At 38.9% G+C, this 20,922-nt stretch overlaps 1 protein-coding gene across 1 annotated transcript in view; it reads left to right on the top strand.

Annotated features, from left to right (window-relative positions):
* Positions 1-7,895: 7,895 nt before the first annotated feature.
* TCEA1 (transcription elongation factor A1) overlaps positions 7,896-20,922 on the top strand; it is a 36,465-nt gene continuing 23,438 nt past the window's right edge. The window contains exons 1-2 of the mRNA XM_058528708.1: positions 7,896-8,079; positions 15,102-15,164. Of these exons, the coding sequence (XP_058384691.1) occupies positions 8,017-8,079; positions 15,102-15,164 (126 nt within the window). The 5' untranslated portion in view covers positions 7,896-8,016. The remainder of the gene's footprint in view (positions 8,080-15,101; positions 15,165-20,922) is intronic.

Below are 20,922 nucleotides of genomic sequence, written 5' to 3'. Positions count from 1 at the left end.
AAGAAGCCCGTCACAAAAGGTTGTGTCGGGGGAAGAGAGAGAATCTCCCTCTGCCCTTTTCTTTAAGGTTCGTATGGCTGGCCAAATAATTAATAAGACAGGTTAGCAGGAGAAAATAATACCAAGTTTAATAACATGTATACATGGGAGAAACTCAGAAATGAGCAACTCGCCCCTCTGTCTAAGCTGCTTGCTTAAGTATTGCAGCTAAAGGCGAGGATCGTGTTGGGGGTGGGTAGTGGCCTGGGACTTCAGAGGGCAGGAGGACAATTCTTTTCAGGGTCATCTGTAGATAATGTGGTCAGGGAGAGACAAGAGTTTTTGACAAAAGAGGCTTGGTGCATTTCCTATTGTAACCTCTATCCTACATTATCTTTACAGCCATTATGATAGAAGATCTGTTCCAGGAAGGAGCCACCATGTCAAATTCTTTAGGCAGTTAGTGGGGGAGGTCAAATGTCCCTCAGAGAAAACAATCAAGGTAAAGAGATATATTTCAGGGTGGCCAAATCTTGATCTCCCACAGTCCTGCCTTTGAAACTAAAAGTTTCACAGTCCTTTTGAAACTTAAAGAAGTTTCATAGTCCAGAAGCTGAGTTGGTAGATTGTTTCATCTCACTGAACACATTTCTTAGTCCTGATAATAGATCAGTTCAATTCAGTTCCTTTTGGAAGGTGGTGATGCAGGTGGGCTCTCAAGGTTATGCCTATATTGTGGAAGCAAGCAATCAAGTATTTAATAGAAGCATTTCTATGTAAACAAAAGAAAAACAAGGTTAATGGTTGGAGCAAATTGTAAACCAGTTTCTGAGGTCAGAGGACAGCCAGTTAAGATGATTTTTAGATGTCAGGGTCAAGTATCTTTTGCAGTTTAAAATGTCTCTGATGGTCTCGTCAGGTCATCTCTTAAGTTTATATCAAGTCCATCAGCTTCAGTTTGTAAGGCTTCAGGAAAAAGGGGCAGGTTCAGTTTTCAGTGATTTCAAATGAAAATGATGGAAAAAACCAGAAACGTTAGTTTGGACATCTGTAGCCAGATATTTCAGGAGACTAGAAGAAATCAGGATCCAGTCCCGTCAACAGATATAAAACAAAAACCTCAAAAGACAATTAACAAAACTAGGATCTAATATCCGCAAATTTATACTATTGTTTTTACTGAAATATAATTTTTCTCTTTAAAATCACCCTCATTTTTATTAAGATAGCCAATTAAAACTAACTAGTTTGCAAAATAAGTCTAGTTCCAATAGAGTTGGCACAATTATTTACATAAGTACAGCAAGAATAGCAATTAATCATATAAGCTCTTTTAAATCTGCTTTGCTGAAACTTTTTATAAGGAATCTCAGATTGAACTTCAAAGGCCTCTTGAGGCCAGGAAAGCCAAGCCAAGGATTTTGTCATCAGACTTTGCCTGCAATACCTACAGATTTGGGTGAATTCCTCTCTTCTGAGGTTCCCCCAAAATATTTCGAGGTTCCTTGTACCTGCCAGATAAGTGACATTCTTTATTTATCCTGGTAAGTGCTGCTTGGAACATAAGGTACCAGGCCAATACTTCCACGTGGCTTTATTCCATAAAGTCCAATCTTCATTCCTCAAAAGCTGTATGTATGGTTATATCGCAAATATGATGTTCCAGTCACAACCTTGGTAATATAACCAGTGTTTCCAATTGTGTCCTGTTATAAGGAGAACAGATTCTTATTGAACTTATGCAAATAACTATATTGCCATGAAAACAACAATACTCACTAAGAGTTTCCAAATTCGAGGGATCAGGTAGAAAGAAAAAGATAAATATTTCAATTTTACTTACAAAAGTATCATTTACCAAATTGCTATAAGTCATAGCTAGCTCAGGAGAAAAGAGAAAAAGTTTTCCTTAAATCTGAAAAAAAACAAAACATTAAAAGTTCAGCAATACTTCAAACGAAAAATCATAAAAATTATAATCATCGTTATCAGTTTATTCAGTCCTGTGTAATCCATTCTTGATCCCAATTTTTTGTTAGCAGCTTCATGAAGTTATCAGTCTCTCCATCGGATTTCTGTAATTTCTTACCAAGTTCAGATTTATGATCAGAAAGTTTGTCAGAAACCTGTACTCCAGTGTAACTGTCAGAGTCCTTTCCATGAATTTTTCTGAAGTTGAAACATTTTGCAAAAGCATTAGAGCAAAGAAATAAGTCTGTAAACAACAAGACCTCAAAATGGCAATTGACAGAGAAATTTGGTTAATTTTGTGACATATAACATTTTAAAATAATAACCAGAATTATGACTGATAACCAGGACAGATCAGAATTTCAGTAATGTTATACAATTTTAAAACACCTATATGAATAACATTTACCCACATAATACCACCTAAGCAGGCTTTTCATCACTTGTCTGACAATGTTTCCTATGTAGTTTAACATACTGAATCAGCCTAATAAGTTTAGTATCTTTCTCCTTATAGGAAGAGAGCAAATTTCTTTGAGAAGTTCCAGGGCCGTTTGAAAATTCTCAAAGAAAAAAAGTAAAAAAAAAGACTTTATTTAAGATATGAATTTTGGGGAGCTTGTCAAAAATATAAAAAGTCAAAGCAAACAGAGCGTTAACAGTCCAAAAAGCCTTAATAGAGAGATTTCAGTCTTTTGAACACAGGAAATTAACAGTTTTTTTTTTTTTTTTTCTTTTCGGTAGACTGACCCAAAGGTAAAGAAAAATCTTTTATAACCTCTTTATCAAGTTCAAGATTATCCTTTTAAGAGAAATAAGACCAAATTATAATTTTGCACCAGCTTACTTCTGCTATTACAACTCATTTACTTCATTAAATTCATTTTAATCTTAGCCAACTTGACCATGCAAAAACTCCTTTTCCCGAATTCCTCTTCCACAAACCTTCTATAGCTTTCTTTTTACATTCAGAATTTGTCCCATGTCTTTCTTTTCCCTCCTAGTACTTGAGGACAAATTTATCTTTCTTAATCAACCAAACAAAATATTTCCATTCTTTGTACTTTTATACATCTTACTTTTCTTGTACACAGACATATTTTTCTTAATTTTTTAGTAACTTCAATCACACATACTAATTAGAAATTTTAACCTTTAGAAACCTTAATTTGTAAGTAAAAACTAAGTAAACAATTATAAACTTCTTTTACATTAGTATCTTGTGGCTTGGAAAATTTATGAACACTTACTTCATCATTTCTGGAAACATGTTACTTTATAGTACAATCTTTTAATAAAACACATGTTTACCAATAGACCCAAAACACCTTTTAGTTTTCCTGTAATGAAAAGCCAAAAGTAGACAAACGTAAGTTTAGCAATTAATGTCTAATATCTTATCTTATTTGGAAATGATCTACTCAGAATTTTTATCATAAAATTTAGCAAAACTCTAAAGTTTTAAGTCACCAAAAAGAGTTTGGAAGCTGTAACCACCATAACACATAATTATTGTTTAAAGTTCATCCAACATTTATCTTTTTTTACAACTATTTAGTTACTTATTCCCAATAATTATTTAGATTGCCTATAAGACTTCATAAGACATTAGATAAAATTAGCCATCATTTAAATTACTATTTTTGTTAACCAGTTCTGTAATAGAAATAACATCAGTTTTTTCCTACAAAATTTCATGTAAATTTCATCACTTCTTATACCTTTAAACATAGTTATCATTAAGACTTTTATCAATAGGTCTTGGTCTTCTAATTTTGGACAAGGGAAGCATTCCCAGTCAGACATTTTAAAACATACTCAGGCAAAGTTGATGTAACCGCTTTATATAAAATTAGCTCAAACATTCCAACCTTTATAATCTTATCAACACTTACACTTTTACATGTTCTCAATTCAATTGTAACCTGAGTCAAGGTCTTAAGGTTAGTCAAATTTTTCCCTTCCTTTTTCTGGCCTTAATTCTTAGGTACCAATTAAGCAATTATATGAGAGCTCTCAAAACATTTTTTTTTCCCCCAATTTAGAAGTTTTTCCAATTCAAAGGATCCGTCCTCTGGCCATTGACAAGTAGGATCTTCATTTGTATATTTATTCTAATAGTGACTCGAACCAATAAGCCTTTTTAAGGAAAGGCCCGGAGGTAACTTTCCACGCTTAGAATAAATCTTTACCATGGACGCAAGAGGCATCCCTGGTGAGGGCGCAGATGATGTAGCCCCCATGATCCACAGAATTCACTCCCAAAGATATTCAGAGAAAGTAAAGAACTTTGTTGCACAGGCGGTAAGGATGGTGTAGTGAAAACGGTGTCTCTGGTCTCCCCCAATAGTGTGGGACGCCTCCAGTCACAGACCCGCTAATCTGTGACACCGGGCAGGCGATACTGGAATGGGATTTTTCCAGCACTAACAAACAACAAAGGTTAAGACGACAAAAGCCCTTATGGACTGGGCCCTTTATGACAAACTCCCCTGAGAGCTTGGCACAGCCAGACAAAGAGACAGTTCGGAACCCCAGTCTACTCGACTGGCCACCAAGGTGCACCCCGGTAAATGCACCTTCCGTATGGTGGAGACCAAGGAGAAGATTCTCACTGGTCACAAAGCCAAGTTTTCAGGACACAGAACAAGACAGAAAGTAAAAACCTCATCCGGTTTTTTTTTCTTATGTGCACAATGACAGCTTTAGCCACGCCTTAGGTCTCTTGGAGCCACAATAATACCTGGGGGGGAGGTGCCGCGGGGTTGGGGACTGTGTGCTTTACAGAGTACCTCGTCGTTGCACGGACATTTTCTTGTAGTTGGCGGGGGACCTGTGTCATCTACCCCGTTCCGTGACCCAACTTATCCAGTCACGGGAGTCTTCTGAAAGTGGCGAGCGCCCTAATGGCTCTTAACTGCTCGACCCATGCCCACCAAATTTGCGGCCTTTTTGGCTTCCAAGATGCCCTTGGCAATGACCTTCACTTCATGTGCATAATAACCCACAGCAAAGTTTGTAGGCGCCGGTCTGGTGAGACCCGCAAACTCACCAGTCTGTGGGGCCGGCCCGGACAGCAGGCTTATAGGGCCTATGCCTGCGTGCTACCCTATGGTATTTCCTTCTTATGACAAAAGACACAGACAAAAGAGAACTACCTCTGGGAGGAAAAGGGATCAAGATCAAAACCAAGAGTACTCTACCAAATTTAAACCAAGAGTCACTAAAAGCACAAGAAACTAGTTTCCCAAATATTTTCTCCTGCCAACCTAAATTTAGAAAGAGAAAAAATTCTCACCATTTCCTTCCGCCGGACTCCACAGATAGAGATTCCGGGAGGCTGACGTGGTAAGAAGTCTTACCTTTTTGCCGGTTTTTGTCAGGCGTTCCCGTATCTCATCATCTGCAGTAGTCCAGGGAGAACGCAGGTCTTCCAGCCAGAGAAGGCAACTTGCCAGCCAGTGTGGCTCCTGGCGACTACGCCAAAACTGTCGGGGGAAGAGAGAGAATCTCCCTCTGCCCTTTTCTTTAAGGTTCGTATGGCTGGCCAAATAATTAACAAGACAAGTTAGCAGGAGAAAATAATACCAAGTTTAATAACATGTATACATGGGAGAAACTCAGAAATGAGCAACTCGCCCCTCTGTCTAAGCTGCTTGCTTAAGTATTGCAGCTAAAGGCGAGGATCGTGTTGGGGGTGGGTAGTGGCCTGGGACTTCAGAGGGCAGAAGGACAATTCTTTTCGGGGTCATCTGTAGATAATGTGGTCAGGGAGAGACAAGAGTTTTTGATAAAAGAGGCTTGGTGCCTTTCCTATTGTAACCTCTATCCTACATTATCTTTACAGCCATCATGATAGAAGATCTGTTCCAGGAAGGAGCCACCATGTCAAATTCTTTAGGCAGTTAGTGGGGGAGGTCAAATGTCCCTCAGAGAAAACAATCAAGGTAAAGAGATATATTTCAGGGTGGCCAAATCTTGATCTCCCACAGTTGCATACTGAATGATTCTATTTATATGAAATGATCAGAATATTCAAGTCTATAGAGAGAGAAAGCAGATTAGCGATTGCCAGGGGTTGGGGGGATGAGGAATCAGGAATGACTACTTAAAGGGTACAGGGTTTCTTTTAGAGGTGATGAAAATTTTTGGAAATCTTTTTGGAATTAGATAGATGGTTGCACAACATTGTGATTGTACTAAATACTACTGAATTGTACATTTTAAACTAGTTAAAACGGCAAATTTTATGTTGCTCAAGTTAATTTGTATATTGGGGCCCACAAAATGGAGGCCACCCCAGTGGCCCAGCCCACATCACATATCTAAACCTAAGTCAGCCTGCACTTATGGGAAATACCTGTCAAGGAAACTTAACATGAACCAGTCACAGTCCTCAAACTCAGCTTTAGCTAGTTTACTTTAACCTAGAAATAGGACCTGCTAGCCTTGTAAGGAAATCCCCCACCTCCTAGCCAATCATGCCCTGTATGGGGGTTGCTTCTTCTAAGGCTCTATAAACTCACTCTTGCCAAAATCCCTCAGGAAGAGGGCCCCACTGCTTGTGGGGTACTGGACTCCCCTAATCCATGGATTGTTTTCTTGTGAATAAAAGACATTAAAATCATTACTAAATTGTTTAGTTTTGTCATTTGACAATGTTATGTGTATTTTACCACAATAAAAAATAATAATAAACTGATTCTTTGGGAAAAAAAAACGACAATTATTAGAGTAAATATACAAATCCACAATCATAAATGGAGATTTTTACATACTTATTAACTGATGCATCAAGCAGACAACAAACTGGGATATGAGTACTAGAACAATAAAATTAACTTCTGGCTAATCGGCCGACATAGAACCTCCTAGTCGCCATTATAGAATACAAATTCTTTCTCAGCACACACAGAATATTCATAAAAATCGACAAAACAAGTCTCAACAAACACCATAGAACCAGTAACTTCCTAATCATATATTCTCACTACAATTTATATTGGGAATCAATAACGAAAAGGTAATTTTAAAAAGAAACGAAGTAAATGAGAAAGGGAAATGGTGCAAATTATTCTTATCCCCAAATAATTGAGCTAGAACTAGGAAAAAATTTGTCATCTTAGTACAGAAAAAACATTACTAGGTGGTGGTTTTTGATTAATGACAGTTAAAATCTGGTGTAGAGATATGTCTGCAAATAGCATGAGTTAGTAGTAAAAGGTGTAATTGGGCCAAGACCTACTGAAGGAGCCTATACTCTCCATTGTTAGTAATATAGCTATTCAATTTTCTACCTTGGCTTTGTGTTCTAAGTGGTAACTCTTAGGGATGTCAGCATCCTCACTGATCTGCACAAGCAGGTAAGATGCCTTATTTAATGTCTTTGAAAACGTTTCTGTCAACTATTATTCAACTACTATATTCAAAGTACTGTCTAACATTCCGAGTCCGGAAACAAACAGGATTGGGGTTCGGTTCTTAAGGAGCTTACAAACGATTTGACTTTAAAAAAGGAAATGCTTAAAACGATCAAATATATATTACAATGAGTTCTTTGGTGGGGGAATGGGGGTTCTGCTTTCCTCGGCAGCCCTCTACCCTGGAGAAAACGCTTGGGTTCGACTGACTTGAGAAACCGCCCACGTTCCATTCTCCAAACCCGTCTCAGTTCAGAGCTCGGTGGATCTCTGCAGGCGCGGGGCTGCGGCCGGAGGCGGACGCGCGGCAAAGCTCGGCCTCGCCTGCAGCGGGCGTTCACGACTGCCTGGCGGGACGCCCTGCCGCCAGCGGGCTCGCGGCCCCATTGACAGCGCCTCGGCCCGCCCCTCCCAGCGATCCGCTGTCTATTGGTAGAGCCTGCACGGCGCGCGCGGCGCTCGATTGGCGCTGCCTGCGGGGGAGGGGCCGCTGACGCCGCCGCCGCCGCCGCCGCGGGTTCGGTGTGTGAGGAAGGGCCTAGGCCGGGCGTGCTGTGGTGGGCTCGCGTCCCGCCGTCCTCTCCGCGCCGGCTTCGCCCACTCCCCGTCCGGAACGGGCTGGGTGCGGGGACCGCCTGCCGCAGCCATGGAGGACGAGGTGGTCCGCATTGCCAAGAAGATGGACAAGATGGTGCAGAAGAAGAACGCGGTGAGCGCGCCGGGCGGCGCGGGCCGGCAGGGAGGCCGGGCGGCGGGCGGGCGCCGGAAGCTGTGGGCCCTCGGCCGGGCGCCGGGGGTCCCGCCCGCCCGCCTGCCCTCGCGCGCGGGCAGCTGTCGTGGGCCGCGCCCGCGTCCCGGAGGGCGGCCTGGGGGCGGTGGTGCGGTCCCGCGGCCACGGGCGCTAGGACCCGTTCGTGGTGCTGCCAGGTCCTCGTTAGTCCACCGTCAGGAGCCTGACGAGGCGTTCTCTCCTTGGATTTTCAACTTCCGCGGCAGTGAATCCTCGCTCATTTGGTGTAGGAATTGCAGAGTATAGAAGGCTCTCACTGCTTGAAAGCAGTCGCTCTCTTTTCCGTATGGTTGGCTGACAGCTAGAAATAACGTCAAGTAGAGGTTTGTGGTGTGTTTTGGGCATCAGGCTGCTAAGGGAGAATGTCCAATTCTTCGGTCGTATTTTTGAAGACGGGTAAACGTTCACTTGATTGTCTCAGTAACGCTGCATGTTTGTTTAGCAGTTAAAATGGTCAGATAGGCCGGGGTACTTGGCAAGTTCCTAAACGTTTTCACACAGTGGGTCTTGTGAGGTGGCGGTGTGCCGCAGAGCTGTGGCTAAAGCACGCGCGCTGACCAGGTGGGCCGGTCGAGGGGTCTGGGCAGGTGTCATTGCCGGTACTCTCCCGGTGGTTTACAGGTAACGCCAGCGGCGCTGTCTTGTTAGGGGTAAGCGTTCATGTGAACGTATTCTCGGGGTCTTCTATGAGGTCTGTCCGCCAAGCTTCTGCATTTTCGTCCACCTGTGTGTGCCGCTCTCAGTCCCCTGCTTCAGAGTCATCTGTTTCAGTTAACCTTCCATGATTGTCTTCACCTGAATTTGTTCCACCATGCTGAGCACATTTTCAGTGAAATAACTTATTCTCGTCTGTGAAATAAATTCCATGTCAAACTAATGTTAGGGAGGAAACGAACGCTCTGATTTGTACAGCACTTGAGAGTTACAAAGCGTCTGTGCAGAATTCTTTTGAGACTCGCGCCACAGCTGTGGTGCATCAATTTTACAGAATAAGAAATGGAGTCAGAGATTAATTGTTCACCTACTTAAATTAAGTTCTGTGCAATCTGAATTAAGCCAGGACCCAGGTTTTCTACTGGACAGCATGCCAGAGCGGGAAGCAGTGTTTAACACTGAATTCTTAAGACTTCGGACATAGCCTGTTCCTCTTTTCCTTCAACAGGTGCATCGCCCAGCATCTAATTTCATACCCTGCTAATCTGTATTTGCAATTTTGACCTTTTAAAATATTTCCTGTTTGTTTTCTGTTCCAGACGTTGCCCACGCCGTTTATTTTTCCTGTTGATACAGCCCTTTCATCCCCCACTCCAAATGATGAGTTCTGAGTATTTAATAGGCTGAACATTTCTGTTATTTTGTTTAAACTGGAAAGTTTTTCTCTTTGCCTGGAGATCCCTAGACTCCCACAGTGGAAGCTCCGAGGGAAAAAGACCGTTTGTTGGGTGATATTTTCCTGTAACTCAGGCTATAATATGGATCTTTTAATCATCTAATGTATTAGATGTTTGTTTTTGCTTGTTTGTTTTCTTGCTGGGTAATAGGTGTTTCATAAAAAAATGAGTAATTCCTTACTGGGCCAGTATGGAGAAGACCAGTTTGTATATATCTGCAGTTCTCAAATTATGAACGCATTTTCAGATCTTTAGTAATGAATCTGGGGGAGAATGAGGATAAACTTCGGCACATAATCCTCAAATCTCATTTTTCTAATATTTGAAAACTTTACCAGTATGAAAACTTGCCCTTCAAAAAGAAAAGTAAAATTGGGGCCGGCCTGGTGGCGTAGTGGTGAAGTTTGCACATTCCGCTTCGGTGGCCCGGGGTTCGCGGGTTCGGATCCTGGGCGCGGACCTCCTCACCGCTCCTCAAGCCCCTCTGAGGCGATGTCGCACATAGAAAAGCTACAACTCTACAGCTATGATATACAACTATGTACTGGGGCTTTGGGGAGAAAAAAGAAAAAAGAGGAAGATTGGCAACAGATGTTAGCGCAGGGCCAATCTTAAAAAAATAAAAAAAGGTAAAATTGACTGGCTCTTTTACTTTTTTTTTCTTCTCCCTTTCCCTATCTTATAGAAATTCAAATAGGCAAATGAAATAAAGAGAAAGGGAAATGATCCGAATGACTGCCCCCCCCACATCCTCAACCCACAAATAGCTTTTTTTGTGTGTGTGTGTGTGAGGAAGATCAGCCCTGAGCTAACATCCATGCTAATCCTCCTCTTTTTGCTGAGGAAGACTGGCTCTGAGCTAACATGTATACCAATCCTCCTCCTCTTTTTTTTTTTTTTTTACACCCCCCCCCAAAGCCCCAGTAGATAGTTGTGACATCATAGTTGCACATCCTTCTAGTTGCTGTATGTTGGACGCGGCCTCAGCATGGCGGGAGAAGCGGTGCGTCCGTGTGCGCCCGGGATCTGAACCTGGGCCGCCAGTAGCGGAGCGCGCGCACTTAACCGATAAGCCATGGGGCCGACCCACAAATAGCTTTTTAAATGTTCAGTAATTTAGCAGAACTTATTCTGGGGGTTGTAGGATTATGGTAGTTTATTTCTCTCTCTTTTTTTTGTGGTTTCCAGATTCTCTGAGCTATCTTTTATATTTTTATACTATGAAAAAGTAAACTTTGCTTGAAAAATGATAGTTGTTCTCTGAATTGACAAGTTTAAGTGCTGTTATTGGATGTTGTTTTAATAAAACCATAGGTGTCACATTTAAGAAATAATAAAAACAGCTACAATTTATTGAGCTATCACTCTGAGCCAGGCATTCTGCTAAGTACTTAGCTACCTTATCTCATTTATTCTTTGGACATTTTTGCAAGATAAGTATTATCCCCATTCAAAAAATGAGGAAACTAAGTATTTAGAAAGTTAAGTGAATTGTCCTAAGCCAAATAGCTAGAAAGTGGCTAAATGAAGGTGTGAATTTCAGTCTGTTTTACTCCAAATCCAGTACTACTATGGTAATCTACAGTGTCTCTTAGAAGACCCTGACATCTGTGTTTGAACCTTGTGTGGGTACAATTAAGTGAATATAAGACCAGGAAGTAAGGATATTTGCTCTTCTGGGGCACACAGGTTTCCCTAAATACCCAATCAATATTCTGATCCTAGTACTACCCAGAATGTTGTCCTGATGTGTACACTTGATCTTAAACAGTATTAGCAGTTTTACAAGTGCCCACTCTGAGGCCATGATGGACCACATAATTAGTTCCAAAGTTTCAGCTATTAGCTGTTTTTTACTTAGCTTTTTTCTTGTCCTTTTGGCTTGATGTCAATAAGCAAATCTGACTCCTAGTCTGGGTTCAAATTCTGGCTCTTCTGAACTTTAGCTGTGTGATCTTAAGTAAGTTTTTTAACATCTTTAAAATGTTTTTCTTGGTGGTAAATTGGAGATAATTTAGTAAAGCTTAGATGAATATGAATATAAAATTCTTGCTGGTGCCTAGGATACGGTAAGGGCTAAAGAAACCTGAATTGTCTTTGTAAATGATTTATGACACTAGACTGTAGAAGGAGGAGTGAGGTAAGAAGTTAGAATTTTCAAGTTCTTGGAGAGATTTTGTCAGTGGTGTTGAGATTTGTTTATTTTTTTCATTGAAGACTCAGGGCTGAGTGGAATTAAATTGCAGGGAGAGAAATTGAAATTAGATGTTAGAATTTCCTAGGAGCTAGGATATCTGAAATGTGTACATTTCTAAGTCTTATCGTACCTGGGTTGGAAAAAAAAACTTTGTTTTCCATATCTGAGTTAGATTTATTAGCATAAATCAAAATTTAGAATGACTACACGACTTTTTATAATAGCTTGAGATATACAATAAAATTCACCCTTTTAAAGTGTACAATTCAGTGGTTTTTAGTATATTCACAGATGTGTGCAACTATCACCACTATCTAATTTTATAACATTTTCATGACTCCAAAAAGAAACTCATACCCATTAAGTAACCCAGTAAGTAGTCACCATATGCGCTCCCCTCTCCCCGCCGCAACCACTAATCTACATTCTGTCTCTACGGATACCTATTCTAGACATTTTGTATAAATGGAGTCATACAGTATGTGTTTGTATAGATGGAATCATACAATATGTGGTCTTTTGTGACCAACTTCTTTCACTTAGTGTTTTCAAGGCTCATCCACGTTATAGCATGTATCAGTACTTCATTCCTTTGTATTACTGAATAGTACTCCACTGTACTGCTGGATATACCACATTTTGTTTATTCATTCATCATTTGATGGACATTTTGGGCTGTTTCCACTTTTTGGCTATTATGAATAATGCTTCTAAGAACATTCTTGTGCAAGTTTTTATGTGGACATATGTTTTAATTTCTGTTGGGTATATACCTAGGAGTAGAAATGCTGGGTCATATGATAACTATGTTTAACTTTTTGAGGAACTGCCAGACTGTTTTTCAAAGTTGCTGCACCGTTTTACATTCTCACCAGCAGTGTATGAGGGTTCCAATTTAACCGCACCTTCATCAACACTTGTTATTGTTATTTTTGATTATAACCATTGTAGTGGCTGTAAAGTGGTATCTCACTGTGGTTTTGATGGGCATTTCTCTGATGACTAACGATAATGAACATTTTTTCATTGCTTGTTCGCCATTTGTATATCTTTGGAGAAACGTGTGTTCAGATCCCTTGCCCATTTTTTATTTGAGTATTTGTATTATTGAGTTGTAAGAATTCTTTATATTCTGAATACTAAACTCTTAACAGAGACGGGATTTGCATATATTGTCTCCTTTTCTGTGGGTTGTCTTTTTACTCTTTTGATAGTGTCTCTTGAAGTACAAAAGCTTTTAATTTTGATGAAGTTGAATTTATATATTTTTTCTTTTGTTGCTTATGCTTTTGGTGTGGAATAACTACAAATTTAAGATGACCGTAAAATTATAATTTCTAGTTTATAATGTTGCTAAGCTGTAAGTCAAATATTTATCATTTAGTGTTTCCTTTTTAAAAAAATAAATAGCATCTTTATTTTTTAAACCTTGAAATCTCATAATCATTCTTACTAGGAGGTGTTTGAGTTAATTGAGCTTAAGAAATGCTCACTTAAAATGCTGGCTTACGGCTCTTTGAGAATATTGTTATGGTAGAAATAGGTAATTCTTTTTATATCTTTGTACCCTTTATCAACCATCTCCAATGTGTCACTCTATTTTGATACTTAATATGTGTTATATTACATCATTTGACTACTTTAACTACTTGAGGTCGGTGTATTACACTCACCTACATATGAAGAAGTTGAAGCTTCAAAAGGACAAATAACATTCCTAATATAATTAGGAAATGACAGTGCGTGGATTTGGATTTAGATCTGTCATATATATAGTTTATGTCCTTAACTGTATATTCCACGTTGCTCCCTCCTTTTTACATCTCCTTGAGGAGAAGGATGTTTGTATCCTACACAGTCTTGTATACACTGGCTGCTCAGTACAAGTTTGAATACCATATTTTGTAAAAGTATTTATTTCCATTGACAGGAGTACCAGTGATGTAATCAAGTAGTGTGATAGCTGCTGTTTATTTTTCAGCCAGGACTGTGAACTAAATTGGACTGTGGAAGTTAAGGTAGAATCTTTCTTTCTCTTGCATCATTATCTATAGGAGATGCTGCAATCTAATAGACTTGACCCTTATAGGCAGATAATGGTTGGGAAAGGATAGGCTATAGTTTCTTGTTTGGTAATGCTGTTCACCCGAGTTCACAGAGCAGAGCTGCCACCGGTGGACCTGTGGAATGGAAAGGGCAGTATGTAAGGGTCAGGAGACTGTAGTGCTTGTCCTTTTATGTTACCCATCAAGTATGACCTTGGGCAACTCACTTTCCTTTTCTTAGTTTAAGTTTCTTTCTTTGTATAATTGAGAGTTTGAAGTACATGCTCAAAGATTTCTGTTTATTTTTAAATTCCCTAAGTCAGAAAAGGTTTCTGTCTTGCTTACTGCTGTATCCTCAGCACAGAGCAGAGCTTGGCACATAGTGTTAATGAGTATTTGTTGAGAGGCAAGAGAGTGTAATTTGACAGAATTGGGTAGATCTCACCTTTTCTAGTTAGTAATCATGTGACCTTGTGCAAGTTTCTTAATTTATCTGGGCTTCAATTTCCTCATCTGTAAAATGGGGATAATAAGATTACCTGCTTCCATAGGATTTCTTGTGAAGATGAAATGAGATAATATATGCAAAGTATTTAACACAATACTTGGCACATAGTAACATTCAAAGAAGCTTTTGTCACTGAATTAATGTATGATCGTCTGTTTTTTGCCTTTTTCGCTCGTTCAGATCATCATAATTGGTTATTTCTTAAAGAACCTTGATTGAAATATTCATCCTGTTTGGTTAGAACACAGTGTAATTATGAGAAAGGTCATAGTTTTATTCCATGTATATTATTTAGCTTTTTCTTCTTTCCGTAACCTGTATCTCTAACCCCAGTCTCACCAAAGAGATCTGAGTAAAAAGGGAGAGTGTGATGAAATTAATGCAAATCTATTGTTTCTACTTGGAAAACAACTTAAACCTTAGGCCACGTTGCTGATGTGGTAGAAGAATCAACTTTATATGTGACAGACAGCATTATGTAAGCCTAAGAAGACTGTGCTTTCTACTCGGGGCACATATAAACAAATACTATTGAAAATAAACTTTGACAAAACAGTATTTAACAAGTGCTGATCATAACCCAGTAAATGGATTTTCTGATCCTCTAAGTGAGTTGCAACGCCTATTTGGAAAACACTACATCTCTCTCTCTATCTATCTGTCTGTATGTATATCATTCGCACATGAATAAGTGAGCCATAGTGAGTTGTGGATAGGAAAGCATAAACTTAAATCTCTATTTAGTCCTTGCTTTACTATCTTGGATTTTCAATATGAAATTATTTTATTTTATTTTATAGGCTGGAGCACTGGATTTGCTGAAGGAGCTTAAGAATATCCCCATGACCCTGGAATTATTACAGGTATATGCCATAATTTTTGAATGAGAATTGTCATAAAATACTGTCATAAAATACCCGAAACATCTTCAATAGCAGTATACGTTTTTTGTACTGTCCTGCTATGTTGTAAACCACTATTCTCTTTTTTTTAAGATAGTAACGTAAATCAATAATCTACTAAGTTACCATTATAGAAAAACATTGCCTTCCTCAAGAAGAATAAAACCTGAATTTCCAAGGTTGACAATGGGAGTGAAATTGCACTGTGCAAGGAGGTTGGACTCTTGGCCCTGATTCTACTTCCTTGGGCTGTCATTGATAGCTGCTGCCAGCATGAAGCTATCCTCAGGGGTGAGGACAGCAAGGTGCTGCTCTTCTCCCTTTTTCAGTATTGGCCACCTGTGTACACAATCAGATGTCTAGTAGACATGGCACAGATTCATTACTGAAGTCTTATTTTAATGTTCCATCAAGACTAAAACATAAAAATAAAACTTTAACAAAAGTCAAAATGTTAAAAAGGAAAGTCAATAGTGATATGAATCTGGCTGTTTTCTACTATACATTTCTTACTATCAATGAGTGCTGTCTTTTATGTTTGTATTTCAAGTCAGAATTTAGGGAAGGGTGATGGGGGTATGTGAACATGGTTGGGAAAAAAATCACATATTTATTTTCACTAACGTCTAACTCAAATTGAACATCTCTTTCAATTATGAAGGCACTAAACCACAGTTGTATTAGCAGTATTTATGACTGTAACGGAAAGAAATCACAGATATTTTAACTTCATATAATAGTTGTAAATGTATTGACATCCATTTTTGCTCATTATTGAGGTGGCTGTTATACCTTCTGCTGGGTTTTATTTGATGTTTTAATAAAGGAGCATATACATTTCTTAAATGTATGAGCTTTAAGAAAATATTTTGTAATAGTAATATTATATAATTGGTTTTCTGTGTAATCCTATGTATTTTATTTAATCCATTTTAAAAGCCTTCTGAGAAGAGGTCCATAAGCTTCACATTGCCAAAGGGATCCATGGTGCAAAAAAAGTTAAGAACTCCTCTAAATGTAGATCCAAGAAAGGGAAACGAGCAAGTCATTAAGCCTGTCTTCTCAGTTCAGATGTCCTGTCCAAGGATCAGCAGTTTCTCTGGCAGATCAACTCTGGGAATAACCTTGCCTTTGAGACAATACCTTATCATCTAGGTATGGCTTTATCTTAGCAGGGGTGTGTGGGGATAACCACATCGAAAACAACATAGTAATCCCAGTATTTATTTAAGAGAAATGTGTCGTGTTATAGAGGGTGTGGAGGTTGGGGAGGATTATTATTTATAACACACTTTTGATTTTTTTCGTATGCTTTGTTCCTTGGAAAGTCTGCATATTTATATAGCAAACATTTAAGTTTTTCTTAGCATTAGGAATTGTGTTGGCGTTATAAAGATGAATAAGATATGGCTTTTCCCCCTCTTTGAGCTTAAAGTCTGGGAGAGGAAAACTGACATGTAAACAAACAGAAAGGTATAGCTGCCAGATAGATATCTATATAGGATTCATTTCTCAGAGGTAGGGCAGGAAGAAGCATGAAGTTTACTTCTTAATCTGATGACTTAATCTGGGAGGCTCAGCAAAGCCTTCATATAGGCAATAAAGTGTAAACTGAGTCTCAGAATATGAATAGGTTCTCCCTAGGCAGATAGGACGAGGAAGGGTATTCCAGCAGAGAAAAACAGTATGTGGAAGCAGTGTGGCATACTAAGTTAAGGTAAAGGAAGGGCAAGTCAGATACAGGTTTGAAATCATAGGCAGGCTGGCATGCAGGGCTGTATATGCAGTCCCGAGAGCAGTCTTGCCAAAAGGTAGGGAGCAGGAAAGTGCATGACCAATTTTGCATGGTGGAAAAAATAGGAGGCTGGAAACAGGAAACTTGTTGACTGATGCAGGTACTCAGGGGAGCAGTGATGAGGGCTTGAACTAAGATAGTAGCAGTAGAAGTGGAGAGAAGGGGTACTTGTTAATGATGGACAACCTACAAGAATTGATAGCTGACTGGACGGGGGTGAAGGAGGAGGAGGAATTTAGGATGACTGAGATTTTTGCCATGGTAACTGGCTAGAGGGTACCATTTAACAGTACAGAAAACTTCAAGAAAGGTTATGTGGTGGGGTTGGAATGAGAAGGAAATAAAGGAGAAGTGAAGAGATAAAGGATGGTTTTGGATCCGTTGGGTTTTGAGATGCTTGTGAAACAAATAGATGTCTGATAGGTATATCTTCTAGAGCAGTAATGTCAAATAGAACTTTCTGCAATGACGGAAATGTTCTATATCTGTGTTATCTAATATAGTACTACTAACCACTTGAGGCTGTAGAGCACTTGAAATGTGACTGAAGAACTGAATTTTAAATTTTATTTAATTTTAATTTAAATTAGAATTTGATTTAAAAGCCATAAGTGTAAAAGGCTCTAGAATGTAGGCAAAAAGACAGGTTTAGGAAATTTGGGGGAGCGAATAGCATAGGGGTGGATTAGTACCTCGAGGAGGACAGGTAAACAGTGTTAGGATTTAACAGACTGTTTAAATCAAATGAGAACTGAAGAGTCCATTAGAGTTTACAATTAGATTACAGAAACTTTCTGAGTAAAGAGTAAAGGCTAGAGTAAAGGCTAATTGGTGCAGTTGAAGGTGAGGAAGTAAATGAGAAGACAAATACTACACTAGATTGGGCTAGCTTTGTAAATTTTTATATATGGTAGAATCATTCATTCAGTAATTATTAAGTGTCTGCTGTGTGCTAGGACTCATTCTACGTGCTGAATGTAGTGGTGAACAAGACAAAGTCCCTGCCCTCGTGGAACTTAGGGGGAGGATAGTAAACAGTGCTGTGCTGTGTGCATCTTTTTTCTTTTTCTTTAAGAGCTTTATTGAGATATAATTTACATACTATACAGTTCACTCCTTTAAAGTGTACAATTCAATGGTTTTTAGTATACTCAAAGAATTCTACTATCACTACAATCAATTCTAGAACATTTTCATCACCTCAAAAAGAAACCCCGTACCTTTTAGCAGCCATTCCACGTTTTTCCCCAAATTGCCCCCCACCTTTTGCCCAAGGCAACCACTAATCAGTTTACTTTTTGTTTTTATAGATTTGCCTATTCTGGAGATTTCATATAAATCAAATCACAAAATATGTGACCTTCTGTGTCTGGCTTCTTTTACTTAGCATACTCTTTTCAAAGTTCATTCATGTTGTAGCATGTATCAATACTTCATTCCTTTTTATCACTGAATAATAAATATTCCATTGTATGGATATACCACGTTTTGTTTATCCATTCGTCAGTTGATGGACATTTGGGTTGTTTCCACTTTTTTGGTTGTTACAACTCATGCTGCCATGCACATTCATGTACAAGTTTGTGTGGGAACATAAGTTTTGGTTTCTCTTGGATAGATGCCTAAAAGAGTGGAAATGCTGAGTCGTATGGTAACTTTATGTTGAATATTTTGAGGACCTGCCAGACTGTTTCCCAAGTGGCTGTCCCATTTTACGTTCCCAACAGCAAGTGAATGAGTGTTCTGGTTTTTCCACATTCTTATAAACATTTATTATTATCAGTCTTTGATTATAGCCATCCTAGTGGGTATGAAGTGATCTCTCATTGTGGTGTTTCTTTCCATTTTCCTAATGACAAATGATGTTGAATATCTTTTCATGTGCTTGTTGACCATTTGTGTATCTTGCTTGGAGAAATGTCTGTTCAAATCCTTTGCCAATTTTTAAGTTGGGTAATTTGTCTTTTTATTTTGAGATGTGATATTTCTTTATGTATGCTAGATACAAGTCCCTTGATCAGATACAGAATTTGCAAATATTCTTTCTCATTCTGTGGATTAGCTTTACTTTCTTGGTGGTGGTGTTTGAAGCACAAAAGTTTACAATTCTGTTGTAGTCTGATTTCTGTTTTATTTGGTTGCTTGTGCTTTAGATGTCGTATCTAAGAAACCATTGCCTATTTCAAGGTTGTAAAGATTTATTTCTATCTTTTCTTTTAAGAGTCTTATAGCTTTAGCTCTTACATATAGATCTGTGATTCATTTTGAGTTAATTTTCATGTGTGGTATAAAGAAGAGATCCAGCTTTATTCTTTTACACATGGATATCTAGTTGTTCCACCTTTTAATATTCTTTTCTCCAGTGAATTGTCTTGACATGCTTATTGAAAATTAGTGACCAAAAATATAGGGACTTATTTCTAGATTCTTAAATCTGTTCCATTAATCTGCATGTCACTTCTTATGTAGGATCACCTTGTCTTGATTATTGTAGCTTTGTAGTAAGTTTTGAAATTGGGAATTGTGAGTCCTCCAACTTTGTTCTTCATTTTCAAGATTGTTTTGGCTATTTTGGGTCTCTTGCATTTCCATATGAACTTTAGGATAAACTTCTCAGTTCCTGCACAAAAGGCAGCTGGGATTCTGATAGGGATTGCATTGAATCTGTAGTTCAATTTGATTAGTATTGCAGTCTTAACATTTAAGTCTTCTGATCTGTGAATATGGGATGCCTTCCATTTATTTAGGTCGTCTTTAATTTCTTTCAACAATGTTATAGTAGCTGTATGTTTTTTACCTTAAGATTTAATGGCTATCTTCAGATAATCTTGGCAAAAACTCATGAGTGATCACAAAGGTAATTTTTCTTCTAGAACATAAAAATCTGCTTATTGCCTGTGATGTTGACAGTGTCTCTTGATCTCACTACTCATTCCTTTCTGCTTTACCACCAGTATGCATCTGACCCCCTAAGTTGGCTTAATGCACTCTCCATTTTTCCAAGGTATTGTCTTTCTAACTGTATACCTGGTGTTCTATAGAAACTAGATGGCCAACCAAGGGCAAAGGCACACATTTTCTCTGTCTAGAATTTCACGATATATAGTTTATCTCAAAAACTTTCATTAGTCCTGCAGTCAAGAAGCCTGTTTAACTCTATAATTCCTAATGTTACTTGAGCACAAGACACTGTTTTATAGCCCACCTATTACATCCTGTAAATTATAGTCTACCAGTTTTAGGAGGAATCCTGAGTCTAGAGAATTCTTGGCAAATCTAGACTTGGTTATCCAAGTAAAAGAGCTTCTTAATCCTTTCCTCTGTCTGCTTTCTTCTACTCTTCCCAAAATACCCCCTAACAGGGAAAAAAGAAATCTACCTCAAATCTTTGTTGTTTTTTTTTTTTGTGTGTGTGTGTGTGAGGAAGATCAGCCCTGAGCTAACATCCATGCCAATCCTCCTCTTTTTGCTGAGGAAGACTGGCTCTGAGCTAACATCTATTGCCAATCCTCCTCCTTTTTTCCCCCAAAGCCCCAGTAGATAGTTGTATGTCGTAGTTGCACATCCTTCTAGTTGCTGTATGTGGGACGCGGCCTCAGCATGGCCGGAGAAGCAGTGCGTTGGTGCGCGCCTGGGATCCGAACCCGGGCCGCCAGTAGCAGAGGGCACGCACTTAACCGCTAAGCCACGGGGCCGGCCCCTCAAATCTGTATTTTTCATTCTACCTTAAACAGCCTTGTTTCTTATTATTCTTGACTAGACAATCTCTTCCTTAGGTACGCATGTTTATTACAGATGCCTGTATTCTTTATATGGGTTTTCCTAGGTTCTAAGCAGGAAATCATTGACTCCTTAGTGATCAAAACATCCTGTGATGATTAAAAAGCAGTCAACTTACAGCACACAATTTGTTCAAGCTCTCCT

Source organism: Diceros bicornis, chromosome 33 (assembly GCF_020826845.1).
Source record: "Diceros bicornis minor isolate mBicDic1 chromosome 33, mDicBic1.mat.cur, whole genome shotgun sequence".
In the NCBI taxonomy this organism is placed as follows: Eukaryota; Metazoa; Chordata; class Mammalia; order Perissodactyla; family Rhinocerotidae; genus Diceros; species Diceros bicornis.
Note: the sequence above shows the minus strand (reverse complement) of the source record. Positions and strands in the feature narration are given on the sequence as shown.